Source organism: Alosa sapidissima, chromosome 5 (assembly GCF_018492685.1).
Source record: "Alosa sapidissima isolate fAloSap1 chromosome 5, fAloSap1.pri, whole genome shotgun sequence".
Taxonomy (NCBI): Eukaryota; Metazoa; Chordata; class Actinopteri; order Clupeiformes; family Clupeidae; genus Alosa; species Alosa sapidissima.
Genome location: NC_055961.1, coordinates 6,395,485 through 6,423,116, shown reverse-complemented (window position 1 = coordinate 6,423,116; position 27,632 = coordinate 6,395,485). Strand labels below are relative to the sequence as shown.

General features: G+C 43.5%; 3 protein-coding genes and 1 long non-coding RNA gene across 4 annotated transcripts; all 4 read right to left on the bottom strand.

The window, feature by feature from the left end:
* Window positions 1-4,597: 4,597 nt before the first annotated feature.
* On the bottom strand, window positions 4,598-5,409 carry LOC121709240. Its single transcript, XR_006031875.1, has 3 exons — window positions 5,326-5,409; window positions 5,159-5,242; window positions 4,598-5,075 (listed from the first exon to the last, which is right to left on the bottom strand). It is a non-coding gene; the product is annotated as an uncharacterized LOC121709240 (long non-coding RNA).
* A 5,454-nt stretch (window positions 5,410-10,863) lies between these two features.
* On the bottom strand, window positions 10,864-11,766 carry LOC121709013 (odorant receptor 131-2-like). The gene has a single exon (XM_042092016.1). The coding sequence runs from the start codon at window positions 11,764-11,766 to the stop codon at window positions 10,864-10,866; it is 903 nt and encodes a 300-aa protein (XP_041947950.1).
* A 4,015-nt stretch (window positions 11,767-15,781) lies between these two features.
* On the bottom strand, window positions 15,782-16,747 carry LOC121709012 (odorant receptor 131-2-like). The gene has a single exon (XM_042092015.1). The coding sequence runs from the start codon at window positions 16,745-16,747 to the stop codon at window positions 15,782-15,784; it is 966 nt and encodes a 321-aa protein (XP_041947949.1).
* A 6,173-nt stretch (window positions 16,748-22,920) lies between these two features.
* Window positions 22,921-23,823, bottom strand: LOC121709011 (odorant receptor 131-2-like). The gene has a single exon (XM_042092014.1). It carries the CDS (start codon window positions 23,821-23,823, stop codon window positions 22,921-22,923), a length of 903 nt encoding a protein of 300 aa, XP_041947948.1.
* Window positions 23,824-27,632: the final 3,809 nt, after the last annotated feature.

Genomic DNA, 27,632 nt, shown 5'->3' with positions numbered 1-27,632 from the left:
TCAGCTGAGGCCAGGGGTCGATACTGGGCCAGTTGATCAGCACACAACTCTCCGACGCTTAATCAGTCTCAGGCAGCTTCTCTAAGACATCGCACGGCCCGACCCACTGGCTAGTGAGTTTCGGGGAAATGCCTTTCTTTCTCTCCGGGCAGTACACCCAAACTTTTTCGCCAGTCTGGAACTCCTGGCCGCGACAGCGCGTATCGTAAGCTTGCTTTTGCCGTATTCCAGCTTCACTCATAGCCTGCCGGGCCAACTCGTGTACTCCTTTCAGTCTCTCGCGTAGCTGCTTGTAGTATTCCAGCCCTGGCTTACCTCCAATCTCCGCTTCCGGAGGCGAACCGAACACCAAGTCCCGCCCGAACATCAGAGCTTTGTGGATGCAGAGGTGTCGTTCTCGTTTTCCGGATGCCCATGTGCTGGCAAACCTCAGCAAACCTGAATTTCCTGAATTTCCCCTTGGGGATCAATAAAGTATCTATCTATCTATCTATCTATCTCAAACACCTCTGCCTCGAAATTCCGCCCTTGGTCGCTGTGGAGCTCTTCCGGTGCCCCGAACCGGCAGAACATCTGTGACCAGTCTGTCCGCTGTCGTCTGGGCGCTCTGATCTGGCACTGCATACGCCTCCGGCCACTTAGTGAAATAGTCCATAGCTACGAGCACGTAGCGATTTCCCCGCTCTGTGACTGGCAGTGGGCCCATGACATCGACGGCTACCCGCTCCATGGGAGCCCCGACTGCGTATTGCTGCAGCGGAGCGTGTGAGCGTCGCGTGGGGCCCTTCTTCGCTGTGCAGGCGTCACAGCAGTGAACATGCAGTTCAACGTCCAGCCTGCATCCTGGCCAATAGAAGTGGCTTCTCAGCCGACGAAGAGTTTTTGCAATGCCGAAATGAGCCGCCCCCACTGCCCCATGTACCTGTTCCAGTACAAAGGCTCGTAATCCAGCAGGAACCAGCAACTGGAAAATGTCAGATTGTCTATCGGGAGCTTGCCATTGTCTATACAACAGTCGTTGACGTGCTACTATTCCCGGCCACTGTGAATAAATCGCTTTGGTCTCTGGATCAAGTGCTGATACGTCAGTCCATGCCGGTCGCTGACCGGCTTCCATCCATGACCACACTCGGCCGAGTGTGACGTCCTCTGATTGCGCCTTCCGGATCTCCTCCCTCGACATTAGGTCCACCGGCGACGTGTCTCCGCGCGTCTGTGGCCCCGGCTGCCGCTCTGCAGTGCTGCGTTGTGGCGTTGGGCTGCGGTGAGTTGTCTCCGGTCTCTCGATCACTGTAGCTGGCAGCGGAAGGCGGCGAGACGACCTTGGGGTGCTGCTGGCGAGCGTTGACTCTCTCGCTAGTGTGAAGCTGGCGAGCGGTGGCTCTCTTGTTGGCGCGACGCTAAGGTGATGCAGCCTGTAGCCGACGAGCGGGCTCCGGTTGAGCCGTGGCCAGGCTCCTCTCCTCCCTCCAGTGGCAGTGCTGGCACTGGTCTGCTGCACACGGACGCCTGGAAAGGGCGTCCGCGTTGCCGTGAAGGCGACCCGCCCGGTGTCGAATCTCCATGTCGTAGTCTTTAACCGCCTCCAGCCAGCGAGCCAGCTGGCCCTCTGGTTCTTTGAAGTTCAGCAGCCAGGTGAGCGATGCGTGGTCCGTTCTCTTTGCCGTAGAGGTAGGTTAGGAAATGGCGCACTGCCACCACCACAGCCAACAGTTCTCTGCGGGTCACGCAGTAATTCTTCTCTGCTTGGTCCAGTGAGCGGCTGAAGTATGCGACCGTCGCTGGTGTCGGTGTCCAGGATAAACGGCAGTCGAGGGTCAGGGAAAGCGAGCACTGGGGCCTTGCATAGCGCCCTCCGCAGCCGCTGGAATGCCGCGTCGCACCCTTGTGTCTACTCGAAGAGCTGGCCTTTGTGCGTCAATCGATGCAGCGGGCTGACGACTGTAACAAAGTCCTGAATGAAGCGCCGGTAATATGACGCCAGGCCCGTCTCCACCTTAGCTGGGTCGGTGGCCACTTTGGCAGCCCCCACGACATGGCCCAGGAACCCGGTTTGCCTCCGGAACAGGTGGCACTTTTTCGGGTGCAGTTTGAGCCCAGCAACCCGTATGGCATCGAACACCTTCTCCAGACGTCCTATGGCACCGGTGAAGTCTGTTGCATGACACAGGATGCCATCCAGGTAAACCACGCAGCATGTTGGTGGAATGCCCGCCAGGACACGCTCCATCAGCCGCTCAAAGTTCGCTGGCCCGTTGCATAGGCCGAACGGAAGTACCCGGAACTGCCACAGCCTTTGCCCGATGGTGAACGCTGTCTTCGGCTGAGCTTCCGGGGCTAGCTCAATCTGCCAGTAGCCGCTGTGCAAGTCCAGCAAGCTAAACCAGCAGGAGCCGGCAATGCTGTCCAGCGCATCGTCAATGCGGGGGAGCGGGTAGGAGTCTTTCCAGGTCACCTGGTTTAGGCGCCTGTAGTCCACACAGAACCGCCACGAGCCGTCCTTCTTCCGGACGAGCACAGCCGGCGCAGCCCAGGGACTACTGCTTGGCTCTATCACTCCTGCCGCGGCCATTTCCTTGATCTTTTCTTCAGCTGCTTGTCGTTTGGCGAACGGTAAGCGATGAGGCTGAAGTCGGATGGGCTGGGCATTTCCGGTATCGATATCGTGTTGGACCAGGCTCGTTCGGGTGCAGTCCTCATCTCTTGCGGTGAAGATGTCGGTGTACGCTGCTAGTAGCCTCTGCACCTGGCTACTCTGTGCTTCACTCAGCCCCTCACAGCTACGAGTGCAGAGTTCATTTACGGCTCTACAGGTCTCTACAGAGGGCCGCGCTCTCTGAGCGGAGAGTGGTGTTTGCTCAACCCGCTCTCTTGGCTCCTCCCTGGTGAGCGGACCTGGATGAGACCTGTTGTTTTTGCGGGCTTGTGTGAGGAGGGGCGGAGTCTGGTATGACGAGTACTCTTTGCGAGTTTGCTTCCTGTGGGCTTGTGTGGAGCGAGTTGGAGGGTTCTTCGTCGCGCCAGCGCTCCGCACTTCATGCTCTGTTTTCCCCGCCGTGTGCAACACTACGCTGCTCGTCCCCAAGTGTAGTGTGAACCGGGAAATGTCCACCACAGCCCCCTATTTCTCTAGCACGTCCAGGCCGAGAATGCAATCATCCTGAATGCTAGCTAACCAAAGCCGGCGGCTCGCCGCCTCACCGTTGATGCACACGCACACCCCTTTTTCTCCATACAGTTCCGCTCGCTCTCCGGTAACTTTTGTGATGCGCGTATTTGTATTTTCCCAGCCTCTGGGTATGGCTACCAGCGTGCCGGGTAAGAGACCGGGGCGCACAAGCGAGATGGTGGAGCCAGTATCGATCAAGGCGCGACACCGAGTCCCGTCTAGCGTGCAGTCCACATACAGTCCTCTGGTTTGGCCAAGCCGGCCCAGCCGTATGCAATCCATAGCCCCTCCTGCCGTGCCACCTTCTTCTAGTAACTGGGGCGCGAGCATGAGGGGTGCCGGGACTGGGCAGTACCATGCGATGTGTCCCGGCTCGCCACACCGGTTGCATCCGTCTCCGCTGGCCGGCCTCTTCCACTCGCGTGGGCGGCGTTGTGGTGGCTGTGCCGTGGTCTGCTGCGTCACCTCCAGTTCCTCCCCGTCTTCCTCCATCGATGTCTGGCGTACGCAATGCCTCGACTCCGTTGTGCGGAAGATGTTTTCCACCCATTCGGCCTCCGCGAGGGCCGCGGACAGCCAACTGGGGGCGCTCAGGCGAAGGTGTTCTTTTAGCCGCTCTGGGTGGATGCCTTGCACGAACGCTTCCAGTGCCACCTCTTCATGTAGACTCTGGCTGTACGTTGGGTAGCCCCGTTGGGCATATAGCTGCAGGTCAGCCGCGAACTTGCCCAGTCTCTCGTCCTTGTGTCGCCGTCTGGAAGCGAGTTGTTCTCGGGCATCGCTGATGAAGATTCTCTGACCGAATCGTCGTTGCAGAGCTGTTTGGTAGGGCACTCAACATAGGCTTCAAGTTTACAAAGAGCCTCCACAAAGATCAACCCGGACGGGGTCACCTCACAATAAATAGTGGCACACAGGACACAAAAGAAAAGAAAACAAAAGAAAGGGAAATGTACGATTTACAGCAAAATGGCCTGGGCCAAGGTAAGGTGCACTACAAGCTGAGCAAACAAGGTGACCACAGCAAACACTGAGGAGTGAGGAGCCCTGCTTAAGATTATTACCTTCTGGGGATTAATGTAGTACTTAAAGCTTAGGTCTGAGGGCATCACAGATACTTTAAGAGTCTGCTAAATGTTCACAGTGTAAGTGTACTAAGTACAGAGTTATAGCAAATCTAATTCAACCTATACAACGAGTCATAGAACCCTATGGCTCAGGAGTACCAGTTTCCAGTATGGATGCGCTAAGTCAATGGGTAAACCCGTTAGTAAATCTATGAACTAATACCGCCGGGAGCATATAGACCCTACGCCCCGGAGTAACAGTCTCCCGTATGGAAATACCGTGTGAATACACGAAGCAGCAGTCAGTGATTCTATGAACTAATACAGCCGGAAGCCTAGACACTATGCCCCAGAGTAACAGTCTCCCGTATGGAAATACCGTGTGAATGCACTAAGCAGCCGTCAGTAACTCTATGAACTAATACAGCCGGAAGCATAGACACTATGCCCCAGAGTAACGGCCTCCCGTATACTTATGGTAGTATGGTACTTATCTATGATTTCAAGGTTTAGTTTCAACATTGGCCCGTTGCAAGGGATTGCGCTGTAGCCTAACATAGGCTTTCAAACACCAGTATGGACAAAATCAGTGTGGCACTCAGTAAAAGAAACAAACAGAACGAAAATAAACCAAGACAAAACAGTGGCTATTATCACTACCAACACAGTCGTTCCTAAAACAGATACAACCATAGTTAGTAAACTACAACCATGCGCTATGAATGCAGTAGGTGTAAACTTCAAATGTTTGTACCTGCTCCGTCATTGACAACGCTGTTGACATAAACTCCCGAACCCTTGTGTAAAGCAGTCCAACCTCCGTGTGGATGCAGCTCACACTGTAACAGTTGTTAAAAAGTAGCAGTTGTTATGACTGAACTGATGTTAGTTAGTGCACTTAGAACAAAACGGGAGGTCATACCTAATAATGGACACAGCAAGGGTACGGAACCTCCAGTGTTCGTTTGGCATATCCCTTGTCCATCAACGTTACTATGCGCCCAGTCTAAAAGCATTTGTTAGGATTAAAACACTTGACTACCACAGCTACAATACATTTCTATGTCTGCTCAAACATAAATAGCATACCTGTGTGAAAGCTCTAAACCCCCACAGTAGTCGTCCTAAACGAGATGCTATGCTTCGTTGCTGAACTGAGGACAAGTATTCTACTCAGCGAAGCCCCCTCCCCAAATCAACAACAGCTCCTGCTGCAGGCTACAAACATTTTGAATATTAGTGTCGGGTGAATTGAAATGTTCTCAAAGTAGCCTTATGGCTGAAAGCTGCTTGGACCCCCCGTCAAGCAATATAACCATACAAACGCGCTTCCTGCACTCATCGTTTCAAAAGGAGTAATTTTGGCTTTGTCAGAACTAAAGAGCTGTGGACGGCACGGCACGGTATGCACAATGAAAATAAATTAACGCAACGCAACACAACACAACACAGACCCCGCTTCTCTCGCGTCAGTCACTGACATGAACGAAACACAGAACCCGCTTCACTCACGGCAGTCACTGACAGTAACCTAGAATAAATGCATGGGGAAAAACACTTCCCCATGACAAAGACATCGTAAAACACTGAAAGTTAATATTTTGTCACTAGCAACATTCATCTGTCCTTTGTCAAATGTATTATGTTCCAAGTACCCTATGCGTAATTCTGCTTCATAAAGTTGAACAAATACATTTGCTTATTTCACAGAAAAATATAAATAGCCAGTCTACAGTGCAGAGTTGGTAAGTTATGGTAGGCCAACCTGCAGTGAACATACAAACAGGGGAAATTATTTCTCTTGCAGCTGAGTAGCCTCAGGTGCGCACGTAGACATAAGGCCGAACATGCAAGCGCCAATGAATCGTGCTCTCACGACAATCGCGCCGTTAAACTTAAATAGGTTAACATCACTCTAAGTTCGCCTTCAAGCAAGGAAAACGATGATTTGAAGACATCTGTTTCGTTGGAAGGGCAAGGGGTAGCAACAGGGCAACACAGAGACAGGCCCGATGGCAGTTTTGAGAGTATTAAAATATGGGATATTCTACGGAAAACATTAAAACGGCAAGACAGCGGGGAAAGTTAAAATACGTGATAAACAAGGAAAAAGTTGGCATGCATTGTTTCGGTCCCCATGCACAGGGATTTTTTGTCATACTATTAATCACATATGATTATTTGTGAAATTGTGCAAACAGGCGCAACACATTTGAAAAGGAAGGACTGGTAGCATGCAAGCTCACGGGAAAGATTGATTTAAGAACGTTATCACAAAGTGTGTGGCTGTGGCGCGGGCGGAAGACAATTGGCAGGGGAGGGTCATGTCTTTTTTAACAATTCCTCCGGAGGGTCATTGAACAATTTCTAGCAGACAAGAGAGGGTCATGCAACTTCCAACTGAAGCACTCAAAATTCCTCCGGTGGCCCCTTCAATAAATAACGATCAGTCCCTAGATTGCTGCTGGGCTATATGTCTTGGTTCTGTTAACAACTCATTGTCAAACGCATAGCCTATCTCGCGGTTGCATCCATTACAAACAAACATGCAATGTGAACGTCTGGGATTGGGGAGAGCACTAAATGCTCTACTGAATAAGCACGAACCTTTAAATGAAAAACACTCTTATGAACCGCTAATGAAGTGAACTTATGACCATCAAAAATCGTTTATCGCTTGTAACTCCGTGATATCAGGACGTAACAGGAAGGCATTTGGCTGAGCAACGGAGGTTAATATGCTCCATGTTTTGTCCAAACTGTCTATCATCGTTGCACTCGGAGAAAACCGGAATGTTTCATTCGTCCCCGTTTCAATCGTCCCGGTTGTACTCAAAACGCAGATAGAACCTTATTATTCTAAGGTAGCGAAATAGCGTTCAGCATGATTCATGCCCAATTAATTCCCCCTGTTAAAGTGTTCGCCTTTGTAGTTTGGTTTCGTGATAGCCTATGATAAACGGCTTATGGCCAAATATGTGAAAACGTTAAAATACAGTAGGCGATAAACCCGGAAAAAGTTGACAGTGATTTTTTCATAATCACTTTGGAGGGTCATAGAAAAATGTATTGCTGGCGAGGGAGGGTCACGTCTTTTTGGACTAATGCTCCCAAAACTCCTCCGGTAGCCCCTTAAATAAATAACGAACAGTCCCTAATGAAGTAAACTTGTGACCATCAAAAATCGTTTATCGCCTGTAACTCTGTGATAACAGGACGTAACAGGAAGGCATTTGGCTGAGCAACTGAGGTTAATACTCTATATTTTGTCCAAATGATGTCTGTCTATCATCGTTGCACTCGGAGAAAACCAGAATGTTTAATTTGTCCTGCGTCTCTACGGCTGCAAACGGGATTCACTCGCAGTTAACCAAATATTTCTTTATTAGGGCAGGGCAGGCTTATTTCTGGCTATTACATTATTTCTAAACCAGTCTGCTAAAGTCTGTAGTGAAGTCTGTGTAGGGTTTTCCAGGCTCCATTTCTTTTTACGAGACACCCTGCTCACTTGAGCCATCTACCGGTTGTTTGGGTTGTTGCAGCGTCTCACTGGAAAAATACAAATTAAAGTCGCGTGATACCGCGTGATCCCACGCGCGGACCGCGAGTGAAGCTGGCCAAGTCGAAGCACTGCCCACTGTACCTGGTGCAACTAGCCACCACGACAGAGGTAGGCTACGTTTATCTATGGCTGACCGTTTTTACGTTTAGAAAGTAGGCTACGCATGTTCTTTCATAGCGCAAGACGACCTGTCCCTCACCATATTGCAACCTCTTGTCAACCTTATACAATCTGTTGCTGAAGACAAAAGCACCGTCTCCAGATTGTCATCTTGGAAAACTGAGTTGTCAAAAACTGAGTTGTCAAAATTACCATGTTTTCATTAAATGCGGATGAGGCAACAAATGGAAATATGAACAATATCTAGAATGTTCTGGTTCGTTACTTTGATGAGGAAATGGGAAGTCTTGCAAACTTGATTTTATAGATTTTACTTGGTGTTGAATTGCATATTAACAAGAAAAAAATCTCCCCTTTAAACACTTTTGGCCTGAAGTAATTAAATAAGAGTGCGTTAAAGCCTTTCTACAATATTGCTGCAGTAGAAAAGAACAGCAATGGCTAATCAGCAATGGTCAGGGATGGTACTAAAATATATTTTTGTTCATCAGGAAAACTCTATCTCAATGGCGGCCATTGGCGGCTAAAACGAGGCTACAGGGTACACAAACCATAGGATTGTTATGTTCTATGCATTCACCTGTAGGTGGCATTAATTATATAGTAAGTGTACCCTGTAGCCTCGTTTTGGTTTAAACAATGGCCGCCGTGTGAATGAGGCGAATACTCCCTTTACTTTGCTGTTTGCATCTTTTTGTACATTAAAAACCAATAGGTCGCGATCGCAAAAGGGGTGCTATCTCTATAGGTAGATATGAACAACGTATGACTTATGGCCTGAAAAAAGTTCAGTGAAACGATTTTTTTTCACTTTAATCCCTGTATATAGTGAGTGTTGGGCTCGTGCGAGCGCTTTATTTCAAGTTGACTGCGATGTACAAAGAGAATGTGTGTGAAATCCTGCTTACGCGTACACTGTTTTCCAGCTTTGAGTGTGTGCAAAGTTTTCAGTAGGAAATCCACGCAAGTCTTAGTACATGAGGCCCCAGTTGTTTTTTCCTCGCCAATAAAAGAAGCCATCCTTCAACAGGCACAACATGGAGACAGTGTTCACAGTGCGCTGAACAAAATATGTCATGCAGGTCTAAATTCGATGTGTGACCTGTGGAGTCAATAGTGTGAATTGTCTCAGTAGCCAGTGATACACACACACACACACACAATTAATTCTCTACTCTTGAATTATCCATGCCATGCACAAACACACAGACACACACACAGAGCACAGCAGTTTGCACATTAGGAACACATACACACTAGAGCACACGATTCCAATATAATGACGGCGAGCGGGGCAGCTGTAGTATAAGTGGCCACACTGGTGGTCAGAGGGACCGGATTCAATTCCCTCCATCTTTTCTAGATGCCACCTCATCATACCTGTCAACACTCCCGTTTTTCCCGGGTTTCTCCCGTATTTCAAGGTCATCTCCCAGCACCCTCCCGTTTTGTTATTTCTCCCGGAAAACTCCCGTAATTTGCATGGCCATCAAACTTCATTTTAAAATCATTGATCCATTCAGGTTGCCAGATTGTGTATGAAATACACCCTACACATACACGATCACTTAGTTTCAATTTCAACCGTTTTGTCATAGGCTAAAACCTGGCAACCCAAAACCCAAATAAGGAAGCGGGTGCCAACTGCGCAGCCTGAGTCTAGTCGTAAGCAGTTAGTTAGGCTAGTTGAATGGCCTACTCCAGAACTAGTTGTTGTGAAATTGTTTGGAATTTAATTGATTAACACATCACATAAACTGTTATTGAGTGTTGTTGATACACTGAACTTGTTCCCTCGGAACCAAATCTGACAGCGAGCAGCTTTGGAGTTTTGGAAGTAGGCTGCAGGCAGGCAGCTGGTGGATATCAGTTCAGTTAGGCTTTATTCATATGTCTACCAGATACATAATATACTAAAGAACGCATAAAGTCAAAACACATATGTAGAGACAAGTTACAGAGGGCTAAAATCTAATGTTTCTTCACTTGTTAGTTGTAATCGTATTATCCACATAAATCAATGTTTTTGTCCGTGGCGTGACCACATACAGCACAGTCAGTGAAGGTGATGGTCATGATAAACATGCTGTAGCCAGTATCAGACGGGAAGATAAAAACAGTTTTATGCTCGGAATCCTGGGCCCATGAGCCAGGGATGTGGGCTTGTAACCATGGTATTTGTAACGAGACAGAAATAAGCTCACAAGAGGCCGATGGTTTCTGGGCTGGGTCAGAGGAAGGTTAGGATCAGATGTCATTGTACAACCACAATCCCATGTCTTCTGTTCTGTCCCCCAAGGAGGGAGCATCTTCCCAATAATGGGTCTACTTCCTGTTGTATTAGGGCTGGGTATTGCCAATGATTTGCAGAAATTATTAAATTACAATTCATGAGGGTCCAGTTGAATTTGATCACTAATTTGATGCATTGTTGATTTTCTTGGGACTATTTCAGTTACAGATTTTATTTGCCAAGACACCAATTTTGCTTGGATATGAAAGTGAGTAATTCACTAATAGTGTCAGTAATCCACTAGTAAAGGAACACTCTAACATAGTGAATTATTGAAGATATTAATGTTTGCATTTAAAATTAACTCTGTTACATAAATTTACTTTTTACTCACACTTCCACAGGAATAGGCATAGATCAGTACCATACTTTATTGTTTCAGGATTTCATGAATTGATGAAACCGATGTAGTCTTAATTTGTTTTGCAAGCATTTAATGAATGGTTTTAATTATAATGTGGTTCCAGCATGCCATTCAACAGGCAAGCCAGAATAATAACTTAACAACATATTTTTTGTTGAAATATGCTACAAACATGTTACAAGTTTTATTTCAATTCAGTTACTTCATGTCGACTTCATCACATGCTCTTTAAGTTGTTACAGCTCCAGCTGCTGACTGAAGAATATAGTCTAATCCAGCCCAACTCTTTCAGTGTGCAGTTACAGAGGGCTTGACCTTTTGGGTTCCACACCTGACATAGTAGAGGAATAAGGGCCGAACAAGATCGTCTCTCAGGCCGTAGATCAGGGGGCTCAGGCAGCGAGGCAGAATGAGAACAAATAGAAAGTTCACAACACGGAGATTTATGAACATACGACGATCACTGGCCATCATTATAAGGGATCTCTCAAAGGTTCCAAACAACAGGCTGTTGAGACACAGCACTAACTGGCCAAAGTGCAGTAGGACTGTTCTCCAAGCTTTCTTAGCAGACTCTTTATCCGCTGAGGCAGATCGAGCTGCAAGTATAACACTGACGTATGTGAATAATATAATGCTTGTTGCTGCCACAAAGAAAAACCCACTGAGCCCTTGATACAGATCCTTTTGCCACTGTGAAAAAATAAACATTTCTCGAGCACAGAACATAGTATCTTTAAAAGATGATGGATCCACTATCAGTGCATATAAAATATCTATCACGGCATTTATGCTACCTAGGAGCCAGATAATGAGAATTGATATACCCGTCATTCTCTGTGTGGCCATCTCACTGTGATGCAAAGGGAAACAAATGGCCACATAGCGCTCGAGAGACATCACACCGAGGTTTAAAGGAGCAATATTTAACGTGGTTGCTGCAAAGAAAATCAAAATTGAACAAACAGTCTTAGGGATCCTCTGCCAATATATAACCAACAGAAAAAACATTGGGGACAGAAGCAACTGAACGGTGTCATTACAGAGCATGTGGGCAAAGAGGATATAGCGAGGCAGCTCTCTAAACACAGGCTTACTCATGAGAGTGTGAAACATGATGCTGTTGATGCAGGTGAAAAGCAGGGACATGAGAATGGCCACAACAATTTGAATAAGCCTCTCCTCATTCATACCTTCAAAAGATTGCTTAAAAAATAGTAAAGTGCCTTCACTGGTTTGATTATTGCTTGCCATCATCTATATACAAACAAATACAGCATATACACAACATACAAGAAGCTAATTTGCATACAACATTGATCAATTTACAAAATGAGTTAGGAAAGTTTGAATCCAGCCTTCATGAAGGGAAAACATCAAGAATTATAACATAAGTGCCAAGAGTCACATATAAAAGTGTGTACAAGAATAGACACAAACCTCTGTAAAGCAGTTGGTAGCAGTTAAACAGTGAGGTAAATATGTATGATATCAAATAAGGTTTAATGTCACAGCTTTTCCTAAGCTAGCTATCTGTTGAGCAGTGTCATCCTACTGAGTTTATGTGTGACCAACTAATTTTATAAGCAGCATTATGTAAGGGTGGGAAACATCCCAGCACTGTCACCTATGTGATGTCACTGCTTCCTGCAATGGGGATGGTTCTTACCTGTTCCCATCTGTCCACATGAGTAAAAACAATACAAATTGTACTGTTTACAAACAACCAACAACCTCTAATAATTTTCAATCATACTTAAGCATGAACAGCATCATTGTCATTCATCTGACAGACCATCTGTAAAATTGGATACTGACAAAATAATAATAATAGCAATAATAATCATAATAGTAAGTTTGCATCAATGTCGTGTAAGCAGTGTAAACGTAGCCCAAAGACTGTTCTGTGGGTAGAAGTAAGCCTTGCCCTCCGATGTTATATGAAGGCTGATCAGTTCTGTCACCTTATATGATTCATCAGTGTTCTTTTAGCTGGGTTTGCTGACTTGACATGCCACTCACGTGTTTGGCTGGAACCTTTTTATTTATTGGCATTGTCGGCATGTTCATTGCACTTCAGTTAAATCAAGTTCTGAAGGTGCTTCCTTTCCATGCTGATGAATTTGAAACTCCTCTTATGTAGACCTCTGCTCCTCCATTTGTAAACTGGTTAGCTGTGGATGCTGCTTCCTGTGGTGTGACCCATGGAGCCACTGCCCCAACCTTGTCACTGACCTGTAGGTAAATAATACATATAATATTTTTTTACAAATGATTCACGTCTCATGGAAAATGTTCCACATTATGTTAAATAGGCATGGTACTGTACATAGTGCATTATGTTCATTTCTAGAGCAAAGTGCCAAATTGGGTGTGTTGCCGGTGTTTCTGACACTGCTGTGGGTCCTGAGAGTGTTTTTCCCCTCAGAGTGTTTTTTTCCCCTCAGAAACCATCACTTTCACTAATATACTTTTACTTATAGCTGATGCTGCAGCTTCGGCAGATGGACTGCAAATAAGTTACCTGGCAGATTGAAGGAGACATGGCAAATTTCGTCACACTCCTCCTGAACTTGCGTTTGTAAACGACGTTGCCCCCAAACGCTATGCTATGGACCCTTTCAAGAGAGTTCCATTATCAGCATCATAGTTGGCCCCACAAGGCTTCCTTTTTAACATTCCATATGTTATCTTAATGCAGAGGAAGTAGATTGGGGCCCAAATAGAACGTTCAAGCATTGTTTTTGTTTACCTTGTTGAAAGGGTCTATATGCTATTCAGTTGTAAATGCATAAATATATATATATATTTTAGTTTATTTCAGTTATCCTTTATTTTACCAGGTGAGTTCCATTGAGATCTTAAATATCTTTTTCAAGGGAGCCCTGGGACAGCAAAAATATATTCTGGTCTTACTCAAAACTGCAAAATTCTGCAAAACTCAAAAGTAGTTTTGGCCACACACACACACAGACATATATATATGTTGTATGTTGTACACCAGAAACATTGGCATGTGCACAACATAAAAATTGTCAGTGCACCAGAAGGACATAAAAGAAATGCTGATAATTTCCCCTGCACACCAAAAACTCATTTTTTGCTCATAACGATTATTGTGGGAGTGGGGAGTTTAGCCTACAGTGTTCATTTGATTACATTTCTCTCTTTATTTCCCTCTTCAAAAGGCTTTTGTGACAGGAAACTGATATATTTATTTACATTTAGATACAAATTATCTGTTAAGGACTACAAAATAAGCTCCTCACTTACTTATATAAGCTCCTCACAGCTTAAAGCCAGGCTGTCTCCTACATCACTTTTTAGTTTCAAAAACCGATCCATTGTGTCACTGCATCCGATGCTAAAATAAAACTGTTCTGTAATGAACACTGGAACTGATTACTGTAATAAGTGAACACTTTTACTTAATTGTATTTTCTCAATGGTAAAACATTAACTAAGTCTCTCCAAAAACTGATAGATGACAGGTTATCTGTTGGTGATCACATTGTTGTGGAGCCAGATTAATTATATTGAAGACAGTCACAATGAACTACTAGATGTGCTATAGCTGGCCATTCAGACTGTAAACTAAAAAAAATATTTTGTCTTATGTTGCCTTCTAGTGGATACTGGTGGTATTGCCACATAAAGTCACCCTCAGTTGACCTGCAACGGAATTATTCGCATTCCCCCTATTTTATCTGTATTACTGATAAATGCTTTGGTAAGTAATACAAAAATTACAATGTGCTTGTTAATACAACAGTTAGGTCCAGTCAAACTTTTTTTATTATTATTAATTAGGATGGGATGTACAGTATTACACAGGTCTTTATGAATGGGGTCATGTGCCTATGTTGATCAAAGGCAATCAACTGTTAATTAGTTGTGTTGACAGGGGAATGTTTATACTATAAATATTTGAGTGGAACTGTTATTGAGTTATTGTTATTTAGTGGAACTGTAATTAAATTATTGTTATTTGTCTTTACTCAGTCCAAAACACAACTGCAATTTCATTGATTGATTACAGCTTCATACACCAAGCTGTAAGGATGCTGAACTCTCTCCCTCCTCTCCCCCCTCCACCCTCAGCTACATAACATCCTGGACATTGGACCCACAATGGCCGCGTGCACTACTCCACTTGCACACTTGTACACTTTACAACTTGTTGTTGTTGTCCTGAAAACACAACACTTCTGCTGCTCTTACATAACTTGCACCACTATGTCACTTTCTTTCTTACTTAGGTCAAACAGAACTACCCAAGCCTTTTATTGGCCTGACTTTGCACTAGTATTTTATTGACTGTCTATGCACAATTTCAACCAAATTTTGCTGCTCTTATTTTTTTCATTATTATATGTGCCCTCTTATTTACTTACTTTTTTGTTTACTTGAATGTTATGTTTGTCTGTGGACTTAAATTGGTAAAATATGTCTTGTCTTCACCGTGGGATAGTGAGAAACGTAATTTCGATCTCTTTGTATGTCTGGAACATGTGAAGAAATTGACAATAAAGCTGACTTTGACTTTTTGACTTTGACTTTGATTGATATTAACACAAATATACACAGGCAAATAACAACTTAACATGACTTATTCATGTTTTCAAAAATACACAGGTAAATAACTTATTGATGTTTTCAAAAATGGAGATTTGGAACCAATGGAGCATTTTGGAACCAAACTCTTTAATTTGAAGTGTCATATAAAATATATGCATTAGAAAAATCATTACACACAGCAATTTATGACAGTTTACAATGCACAGTGAAAACAATATCTGATCAGTTTGGTTGATTTTATTTTTCTGTGCTTTCAGAGGTTAGAGAGCCGTTCTATGATAATACTTATGATCTATGAAAACAGCATATTCATCTAAAAAGAGAGACAATAAAAAATGTGAATAATAGAAAAAGCACAGAAGTGGTGGCTGAAAAGTACAACTGACCATTATACTGTTGAAAAAAAAAGTACAACTCTTACTCTTGTGTAACCTGTTTACTGTTGCTCATCTAGGCCACCACAGCAAGCACACATCTAATTACAGTATGTCTGTTTCCCCAGCAGTCAATTGTATATACACTCAAAAGTATTCATGTTAAGTAGACCACACTATACATTTTCCAGAATAAACCCATGTGTGTGTATGTATGTATGTATGTATGTATGTACAGTATGTATGTATGCTAGTCACTGTATATTGACATTAGGCTTGACTTTACGTGTGCCACACTGTAAATAGAACAGAAATAGGGGCCTGACAGTGTCGTCTCTCAGGCCGTAGATCAGGGGGCTCAGGCACCGAGGCAGAATGAGAACAAAGAGAAAGTTCACGTAGCGCAGGTCCATGAATAGACGACTGCTGCTGGTCATAGCCAGGGCTCTCTCTATGCTGCCGAACACCAGCGTGTTCAGGCACAGGCCCAGCTGTATGAGGTGCAACAGGAGCGTCTTGTGTGCTCTCTTAGCCGACTCTTTATCACTGGAGACAGAACGAGCCGCAAGCATCACACTGATGTAGGTGAAGACAATGATCAGCGTCACAGCAACAAAATAGAAGGCGTTGAGGCCCTCAAACAGTTCCCGTTGCCATGGTGCAATGAATATTCTCTCCCTTGTGCAGAACATGCGCTCGCTGAAGAATGTGGGGTCAGTGGCTGAGGTATAGAGAATGTCTACGACCGGGTTTACTGCCCCGAAGAACCAAATGACCGAGATAACCAGGCCGGTTCTCGTCTTGGTGGCAATCTCACTGTGACGCAGGGGAAAGCAAATAGCCACGTAGCGCTCCAGTGACATCACGGCCAGATTTATGGGCGCATTTCGTGAGGTTGAGGCCGTGACCAGTATTAGAATGGAGCACACGGCTTTAGCCAGCTGGACATAACACAAGGAAATGATGTACATCAGAGAGGAGAAGAGCAGCTGGATGGAGTCGTTACAGAGCATGTGGGAAAAGAGGACGTAGCGAGGGGTCTCTCTGAACACAGGCTTGCTCAACAGTGCCATGAACATGACCGTGTTGATGTAGATGAAGAGACTGGACATGAAGATAGCCACCACCAGTTTGGTCAGCGGTCCCTCAGCGGTCAGTTGCACCTGGAACATCTGCTGATGAGCGATCAGAACCTCCTTCCCTGAGTTATTCAGGGCCATGACATTAGAAAACACAAACACAACAGAAACACAATAGAGCTAACCGAGCTTAGAGACTAAAAACATACAAGCTTAAGAACAGAGAGAACAGAGCAAAAGAGTCCCTCACTCTTACACACAGATATACCCTTCTGTGAAATGCAGGAACTTGAGATTTCTGATGTGAGATCACATTACAGTTCACATGCAGAGCGTGTAGTGACAATATACAAAAGAACACAATAAGCAATCGTGCTTTGGACTGTTCTACACATCAGTTTACATAACACACATTTACAAAAAAAAAAAAACAATTAACTGTGTAAGCCCTTTTTCAAAGCTTAACAAAACAATCCAATGTAAAAGAATGCAGTGCAATAAAAGTTCTATGAGAACAATTCATGCAACAGGGAAGAGGAGAAATGAGATTTGTAATTATAAACAGTCTTCTGTTTGAGGACATGGGTGTATGGATTATAATGCTGGAATAGTGTGAGGTCGACTGCTCTGATTATCCTCCAGTGTTCAGACCTGAAGAGCTGTCCTTTATGAAGAGGACAGGAGGTGAGGTCACCCATATGACATCCCTACGCCCCCCTCGTGTCCCATACGTAATGTTGTATGTACTGTAGGTGATGTGAGTGACAGCTTGGACCAACCTATCTGCAAGAGCAGTGCAGCAGGCCTGCCTGTGTCCAAGGCAAATAAGGTGTTAACACATTAACATACTTTCATCTCTGCTATATTCATTTTCAGTAAGCATGAATCAAGTTATGTACTGTATGTTGTTTATAAGGAATGCATGTGCACTGCAAATTATGTCTTTTGTACATGTTACATGTCTGTGGTTTTTAATTAATCATCAACCATTGTTTATTCAGAGAAGTTTGACTGAGCTTTAAGCACTTTTATAGCAATTCACAATCATACAACAACAACAACCCAAAACAACACTCTGATAACAGACATCAGCAATAAAAGAGTATACAATACAAAAGCCAAATGAAGAAAATATCAGTCAAAGAAGAACAACCATAATGTCAAAAACAGGCAAGTTGTTCTATTGACACAAACTAAATATCTAATTTTAATACCTTATTATATATAAAGTTTTGTTTACAGTGGCAGGCTGTCAGGGCCTGCTAGGCCCTCTCTGCAGGTCTTTCTATTTTCAAATAGTTAATAATATACCGTCTGTTGCATGTATTACACTCGATACAATAAACCAGGTTGGCCAACTGTGGTGATAGGCTGTGTGGTGGATTTATATGACTTAAAGGATGCATGTATGTTTTTTTATAAACTTTGATATTACTGCAATTATTATGAGACTTCAAGGCCTGTACACATCTTAAGCAGACCAGACCAGGTGTCAAAGAGTGGGGTGAATGAGTGCACAGTGACACTGGGCCTAGACGGTCAAGAGCGAGAGGATGAGGTAATGGTAACTAGAAAAAACCAGAATCAGACAGTTTTGCATATAATTTTTATGCATGATATGACAAGGGGTCCCACCAATATCAGTAACCTTGGTGGATGCTGATAGGCCAACAGGTGTCTTTCGAGGGTGGCGAGAAGGCCCAACTTCAAGGTTAAGGAGTATAAAAGATAGGCCGCAGCCATTTTGATCTTAGATCTCATCGGGGGCCGCCATCTGATGACATCTCACCTCACCCTATTGCTTGACACCTGGTCTGAACATTGTTTAGACTGGATTATCACTGCAATACGGTGAATAAAGATTCAGCAGTCTTCAGAGATCTCCTGTCTATTCTGTCTCCTTCAGACGCTTTGTCCCAGAGTGCTAATTAGTAATAGTCAAGTGATAAATTGCTAGTGGATTCGAAAGTGGACTAGTTTTTTCACGACAGCTGCCTTTGCTGCCACAAGAGAATGTAACTACGCCGAACACGGACAGACCAACTTTTTACAGTTAGGGACCACTCACAGATTCAGCCTTATATGTTTGAGCCCGAATCGGAAGAGAACACTGACTTGGAGGAAGAGGACACTGAATTGGAGGAAGAAGAACCAGTCCAGCAAAGGCTGTATTTAACCTTTCTGATATTTTTTTTTGTTTCAAACGTGATACATTTCTTGTCCAAAGTGTCCTAACGAAGTTATAGCACAGGCTAACCATTTGTTCATTAGCCTAATCTTTTTTGTAGCAAGTCGAGAACAATCTCTACCTTTTTAAAAATTGTCCTAGAATTGTTGAGAGAATTGCTTTATTAAAAACTTATTAAATTAAAAACTTAAACTGTTTACCATGTTGTTAGTCGCTTTGGTTAAAAATGCGTCAGCCAAATGTAATATAATGTAATGTAAAGTAAATAGTAATTATACTCTAATGCATAAATATACCCGGAGGCTGGGTCTTGGGCTGACGGTAGCCTGCCGTTCGAGCAGAACGAAAATAGAACCGTTTCAACTAGGCCTATTTGTAATAATGACACAAAAATGGCTAAACCACTCCACACACACCACTAGGGTTACCACACGTTCTGGTTTTCCCGGGATTGTTCTCTTTTTTTAATGTCTGTCCCGGAAAATTGATAATCTTTCCCGGGACACCAAATGTCCCGTTTTTTGGTGCAAAGGCACTCCTATTTTTTTTTAAGTATTCCCTAGTTTCACTTTCAATAAAACCTATTTCTCTTAAGCTATCTTAATTGCATCCAGCTGTCGGAGGCAGGCATGCGCTTATTTGATTGGTTGTAATGCAGACCTGCGAAACGAAAGTTTACCTTAACCATCAGCATCACCTAGCAACTACCGGCCCCGCGCAGCATGTCCAAGAGAGTGAGTGCGTGCGGGTAGGCAACAGATTGGAGAGGGTAGCCTAGTAAAAAAAAAAAAAAAATTACGGTTTGATTTGGTTTGATAAAATGGGGGGCGAAACGGAGGAGGATATGCCTACAATCAAAGTCAGGGCCAGCGGCGAAGAAAAATAGATACACAGTAGGCTATACAACGCCGACAGGGTGAAAATTGGTAACTTTTCAGATAAAACTTAATATTATACATAGTAGCCTATTAATGTTTTATGGATTAGCCTTATTTAAAAGAGCTGGTGAAAGGGCTTTATAAGAACCGTTTAGACTCAGCAACCTTAAAGTGACAATGAATGCACCATTTATAGTTAAACAGTAGGCTACTGTATAACATTTGCAGCATTTGTTTATAAGTTATTATTTAAAACCAGTAATAGGCCTATTATAACTATGAATTATAGGCATTTAACATTAATCAAAATCATAACTTTGTTTTTTTTTTGGGGGGGGGTCGGCAATGAATGTCCCGGATTTTCACAAATCAAATGTGGCAACACCACACACTAAGATGGCTAAACCACTCCACACACACCACACACTAAGATGGCTAAACCACACCACACACTAAATTGCTAAACTACACACCACACACTAAGATGGCTAAACCACTCCACACACACCACACACTAAGATGGCTAAACCACACCACACACTAAATTGCTAAACTACACACCACACACTAAGATGGCTAAACCACTCCACACACACCATACCCTAAGATGGCTAAACTACACACCACACACACTAAGATGGCTAAACTACACACCACACACACTAAGATGGCTAAACTACACACCACACACTAAGATGGCTAAATCCCTGAGGCTTTTGGCCTTTGGCTGGAAAGCCAAAAGATGTTAAAATGTAATTGTGTGCAAACTTAAGCAATTTCGTGCAATGTATTACTATTTTGTGCAAATAACTTTCCTAGCAAAGGATCAAATAGGTTTATAAAAAAGAAAAATAGATCAACATCCATAGATTAAAAATGACTAAGACTAAATGTTAAGTGCAAAGTAGAAGTTCCTGATGTTTCGCCATGCTGTGGCTTCTTCAGAGGAGTAAAGGTTAGGGTTACTGTCATGATAAAAGTCATGGATTCTTTCATATTGTGTCAATTTACCATTCATTATTTGACATTGTTTTCTTGATTTCTATCCACTAAGGGCTTGATTGAACCATTTGAACATGTTCATCCTATATCATTTGAACATGTGAACCATTTGAGCATGTTCATCATATGTCATTTCTGATTTCCATTCATAGGCAGAACAAATAACTGGATTGTATTCCACCTTCCCTTTATATTGTATCCAGTGAGTAGTGTTGGTGCAAAGTGGTTTTTTGGGCAAAATCATTGAATATCTGTGGCCTACTGGTTAGCGCTTCGGACTTGTAACCGGAGGGTTGCTGGTTTGAACCCCAACCAGTAGGAATGGCTGAAGTGCCCTTGAGCAAGGCACCTAACCCCTCATTGCTCCCCGAGCGCCGCTGTTGTAGCAGGCAGCTCACTGCGCCGGGATTAGTGTGTGCTTCACCTCACTGTGTTTCACTAATTCACAGATTGGGATAAATGCAAACCAAATTTCCCTCACAGGATCAAAAGAGTATATATACTTATACTTATCAGGGAATTTTGTTTTATTTTATTTTATTTCCTCACAAAATTGGTGTATATTTGGTTATCAGCGTTACTGCTTGCTTGAGTGGTTGTGGTTAGCTCAACATTGTTTATTCAATGCCCATTTATTCATGCTGCTCTAAGATTCTTGAAAACAAGTCAGAGACGCTATGCAGCTGCTCTGAAATGCTTGGGCAGTATATTGTACCATTCATTACATAGTAGGTCATGGACATTTTTTTTTTGTCAGGGAAAGACAGGAAAAAAACATGGAATTTTACATTTGACTGAGTGGGAACCCTGTAATTGATTGATTGATTGATTGATTGAGGCAAGTACCCATGTGTTTTAGCCTTGGTGCTAGTATACCCGCCAATCTGAGATGCTGTAAGTGTGGTTTCTGGTATGTGATGAAATTTGATTTGTGAAATTGTGCTGGGCTGCATGGCCCCTAAACACTAAATAACTCAACAACTAAACAATACATAACATCACCCTATCACAGCAAAACTGTGCTAGCATTAAGGGGGCAGAGTGGGCCCAGTAGATGGGTGTTATCATCCAACGATGAATCAAACACAACTGTTTTTTCAGCATTGTTCTGCGGCCTTTTAATTTGATTCAGAACTCCCAGGGACATTTTCAAGAGCATCATTGTTGGGAACATTGTGTGGATTGAAGAATACATCTTCTGCAACACACACCACAAATCTCTACATGGATACCTCTGTTATGATGTGCGGCTATACATGCATGCTATAATATGTGGTTGTTAGCAACTTATCAAGGACCTACAAGGCTTCATTATGAGGCACTGACTAAAATAAACTAACCAAGCATATTGCTGAAGCAGCATATACAGTAGGCCTCGTATTCTCCCTGATTTCAGCACTAGTATAGTGTAATAGAGCCAGGCAGGGCTGAATACTTCAGATTCAGTGCTGATAGACCTCCAAAGCATTGATTACATTTGTCAAACGGATATAACAAGTATCCACCTGCTCAGACAATCACAAAACATTTAATCTGTAGAATAACAGCTTTCACATGTTACATTACCTTACATTACATTTGGCTGACACATTTTCAGCCAAAGTGACTAACAACATGGTAAACAGTTTAAGCTTTTTAAAGCAATTCTCTCAACAATTCTAGGACAATTTATTTTAGATAAACTTCAAGGCATTGATTACATTTTCTCATAGGCATCACCTCTACACTATAAAGAGTGAGAGTCCTAACTACTGATGGTGTTCAATAGTATAAGTCTTTAGGAGTGAAATGCATGTATTTGGACATATGTTATCATTTAGCAGTTATATGTGACTAATCAAATGTATTTCTGCAGCTGCATAAGCCTCAGGTCTCTCCCTGATTGAGAATCACAAGTTGATGGAGTCCAGATAGATTAATATAACAGGTCACCCTTGCACTTCTGGGCTAAATGCTTTGCTAAAGGTTCAGTGCTCAGATAAACACAACACATTTCATCACTTGAATGATTGATGTCACATGAACAAGATTTGGATTGTGGTAGATAATGTCCAATGTACATTTACATTACATTTGAACAAGGACAAATGGCTTGTTTTCTCATAAGCATCACCTCTACAACCCAGTAAGTGAGTGCCCTATTTTTCAACTAATGATGGTTTCAGCAGCTGGTGCACTGCATAGAACCACAATTTCTTAATTAATTATAGGTCTGCAGGCCTCATCATAAAACAGTGAAATTAATGCTATGAGTGAATATTAACTTTAGGCTTGGCTCCAGACAAGCCACATCTAAAATAGTACATGTACAAGCAGCGGAGAGAGTCATCTCTCAGGCCGTAGATGAGTGGACTCAAACACCTGGGGATTAGGATGAACAGCAGGTAGATAATGTAGCTCACCTCCAAGAAAGCGTCAAAGCTCAGGGTTGCGGTAATGAAGCTAATTAAGTTGCCATACAACAGCGTGTTCAGGCAGGGGATCAGCTGGATCATGTGAAGCAGAAGCGTCCTGTGTGCCTTGCCTGCGGACTTAGCGCTGCTCGAGAGAGACCGAGCCACAACCATGATGCGAATGTAACTGTAGAAGATGATGAGCACCACAGATATGTAGTAGAGGGCATCTATAGCCTGGTCGAACGACCTCTGCCATGGAGTTGTGATGATGCTCTGACGATCACATATAATCTGCTCAGTGAAAAAAACAGGGTCAGTCACGGAGGTGTAAACTGAATCGATCACAGAGTTCACAAACCCTAAGAACCAAATGGCAGCAATGGCCACGTACGTTTTCTTAACGGTGGCAAGTTCCTTGTGGCGCAGAGGAAAGCAGATGGCCGTGTAGCGTTCCAGCGACATCACGGCCAGGTTGAGGGGCGCGTTTCTGGAGGTGGAGGCCGCGATTAACATTAAGAAGGAGCAGGCGACTTTAGGGACAGGACTGATGAAAATGAAGATGATGAAGTTTAGAACCGAAGAGGAGATGAGCTGAATGGAGTCAGTAAAGATCATGTTAGCAAAGAGCATGTAGCGAGGAGTGTCCCTCAGCATCGGCTTGCTATACAGCGTGACAAACATGACGGTGTTGATGTAGATGAAGACGAAAGACAGAATCACAGCGAATTGGATTCGCGCCGTCTGTGCATACATCACCCGTTGAAGCTCATCTGTGGAGTTTGCCAGCTTAGGCTAGAAAGAGAGCACAAATACACACACACACACAAACACACACACACACAAACACACACACAGCCAGAGGCTGTATCTTAGCACTGCTACCCTGTGAGCTGAGTGACAGTCCACATACAGTGTTTACAGGTACTAAAAGCTTGCACCTTCACAGAGGTTTCTCATCTCAAACAGACATCATAATGATGCATTTATGACATTGCATTCAGAGAAAAATAAGTAAGCATGATCAGCAGCTTTCTGACTTACATCCAACATACTGTAATATCTTCACATCAAAGTCATGTATGTATGTTTCCTGTGAGATTGTGTGTGACGTTTGCCAATGTGTGCTGTGGGTAGATGGCCGCACCATTAATAACAGAGCTGACCTCAGTGCCGTTTTATAGACAGGAGGAGAGATGATTTAATGAGTATCGTGTCACACACCCCCCCCCCCCCCCCCCCCCCCCCCCCGAACAGAACATCAATACAAACACACAAACACACCAGAATGCCTTATACCTCTGTGTGTGTGTGTGTGTGTGTGTGTGTGTGTGTGTGCACTCTTTATTAGACAACTCTATCTTGTTGAAAGTGTCCAATTTACACTTTTATTTTTTTATGTGAAAATAAAAATTCAATTGTAAACATTTGATATTCATGGACATTTATGGTAATGGTATATGGTAACCTGTGAGTGTGGCTGTTTACCTTGAGGCCTAAGAAGAGTTGGATAGAATAATGGACCTGCACTGACCTCAGGACAACCTGGATGGGAGACTAGGAATGACCAGGGGAAAGATTGTCATCTCCTTAGAGGTCTTATGTTGCTCATGGTAAGGACATCTACATTCAGCTCAGAAGCAATGCCCTGAGATATGACGTTCACGGCAGATATTCAGCCATCTATGCACATGCAGTTATATCAGGTCTGAGGTCATGCTGGGTAGGCCCAGAGCCATTGCACATGCAGTTGTATCAGGTCTGAGGTCATGTTCAGAGTATGCTGTGTAGGCCCATATTGCTGATGTGTTTATCGTCTTACCAGATATTTCATTAGTCCCTTGGTGGCAAATCTCCTTGACTAGACACACATCACACAGCATACTGTCGGTGTGTGTGTGTGTGTGTGTGTGCATGCATGCCCAAAAGACTGAGTCAGCAAATAAGACAGACAGTGATTATCATTAATAATTCATGAGTTGCAAATACCAGGAGATGCTCCTGCTGCAAAACACTCCTTCGCTCTAGAGCAGAGTTGAGCGTAGGTGTGTTTGTCCAGGAACTATTCTGGTCACTGTTGTCAGTTTGGTGGGCTGCTCTGAGGAGGAGGAGGAGGAGAGGCCCAGAGGGGGGTGATTATGTTGTGGGTTGATGCATTATTAATGAAACACTAAAGTTGACTACAGGGACCAGTCAGGTTTAATGAACTATGCCACCTGACTCCTGGGGCGTTTGAGCTGTCCATCATACAGCTCAACAGAGCTGCAACTGGGTGACACAATACGGCCTTACAGCACCAAAAGGCCTGAGTGTGTTTTCACTGATGTGGTGCCTTGAGGAAACCACGGATCTCACGGCTTGAACATGTGAAGAGTTGAAATCCAGATTCCGTATGCACCAGTCACTACCATGGCCTCTGTTAGCACAGTCCTCAGTTTTCCTACTTTGTTCAGTATTTTTCAACCTAGGTCCTACTGTATTTTAAGATGTTTTTAAGTGTCAACTTTCAGTAGGGACCAAAACAATGAGAACTCATGAGTATCAAACTAGCGGTTATACAATTGCATCCTGTAGCGGCATTAAAGGCAACCACTCCCAATCCCCGCCCCCTCCCCAGTCCCATCTCTGTGAGTGACAGGACTGGAAGTACTCTTCCCCAACAAGCCTTGTGCTCTGGGTGGGTTCTTCAACACCAATCTTTTCACTCGAAAATGAATGACAGTAGGTCAGCTACGCAGGTCAGCTAAGAATGAACTAACCTACATGATCAGTAATTAAGCTCACACCTGCACATGGTAATATTATTCTCGGTACCAGCTGGCAACGTTATCAGTTGACTTATCAGCATACTGTACCATGTCACTGCCACTTTACTTGCGGTACCATGACAACAACTCTGTACAACGTTGATGCGACGCCGTAAAGACTTGACCAGAAGGTAACGTTGCGATGACCAAATGACCATTTTCTAACAACGTTGCTGCATCATCATGTGTTTGCTGTGCAGTTCAGTAGCGCTCTTTGCTTGAAACGTTCACATTCTGTGTTCTGGCCTCAGCAACTCATAGGCTACTCAAGTATTGTTCATATTTGTTCCGAAATAAGGTCCCAAGGACCAGAAGCCAAAGGGCAGGAATTAGCCTCTTTATACAAGCTATTTTTTTTTTAATTACTGTAAGAACTGTAATACCCATAGGGGAAGAACTACAAGGCCCAGAATGCTTTGCAGGATTGGAAAGGAAGGTGTAGAGGTGATGAATAAACATCTCTTTCGAACTTGTTTGTATGTGAATTCTCCTGAAGATATCAAGGTTTACAGTACTATGATTTCTAGCCTGTTTTCCCCAAATGGAATATGTTAATTTGCCATGAAATAACATGATAATTTTGTTTCATTTAGCATGTTATCCCATCACATCATTTGCTTTTTGCATGTCGTTTTGTGTGTTGTAGACTTAATAAACTTATAATGAGCAGAGAATTTTTACAATTTCCTGTGTATTAGCCACACCATGTATGAACTGCATCCAAATATTAGTAATAGAAAATGCTGCACTGACTGCACAAGTGTATTACAGTAACCACAGTGCCCAATAGCCCAATAAATCAGAATCAAATCGTGCTGTAATCAGAAAGAAAAATGAAGAAAATAAATGCTCCCCAAGTATAGCCAACCCAATGTATCAATGTGTAACACTAGATAATGCTGATCTAATGACCTGGGGGAGAGCATGTGCAATTTAAGTGCATTTTGTTCACGGATTCTGTTAATAATTACAATAGATTTGTGAAGTAATGCCTTGACTTGTTTGAACCCTAAACAGATTATATTCTCATCTCATTCAAATAACTTGATCATTCCGCATGCATCAGATATCCCATCATCATCATCATCAGAGTATGACTCCAACACCATAGAGATCTCACCCAACATGTTGAACATCCTTACATTTTCAGCAAGTTACCAAGTGATTTATTGTTCAGCTGCAAGTGTTTTAGCATTGTTCAGCTGCCAAGTCTTTTAGCATTGTTCAGCTGCCTTAATTGGGATTTGTTAGGGATATTCAGAAAAAGAAATATGTTGGATAATGTGGTAACCATTATGTGCAATACACACCACACAACTCTAGACATCTATTGAGGTATTTTGTCATAACTGTGTTTTTTATTATTATGACCGCCGCGCAGCGAAGCGGCGGTCATATAGGTTTAGTCAGATTTTTTATTTTTTTATGTTTCTTTTTCTTTTTCGCATGCCCAAATTTCCGTCAAGGATTCCCGGAACACCGGAACACTGAAAGACCGGGGTATACGAAACTTGGTGGGCATGTAACCCCACATAGATAGCATGGAACCGTCGTTTTTCGTTTTGATCTGTAGCCCCCCTCCCCCCCCCCCCGCTGGACTGGACCCCCCCGAAAAGAGGGTAGGGCAGACCCAGTTCTCTGTGAATATCTTGAGAACTGTAGGGCCTAGGATGACCAATTTTTTCTGTATATTTGCCTCCAGGGGTCATGTTAACCCATTTCATGTGCACACATGTGCACAAACAGATACACACGCAC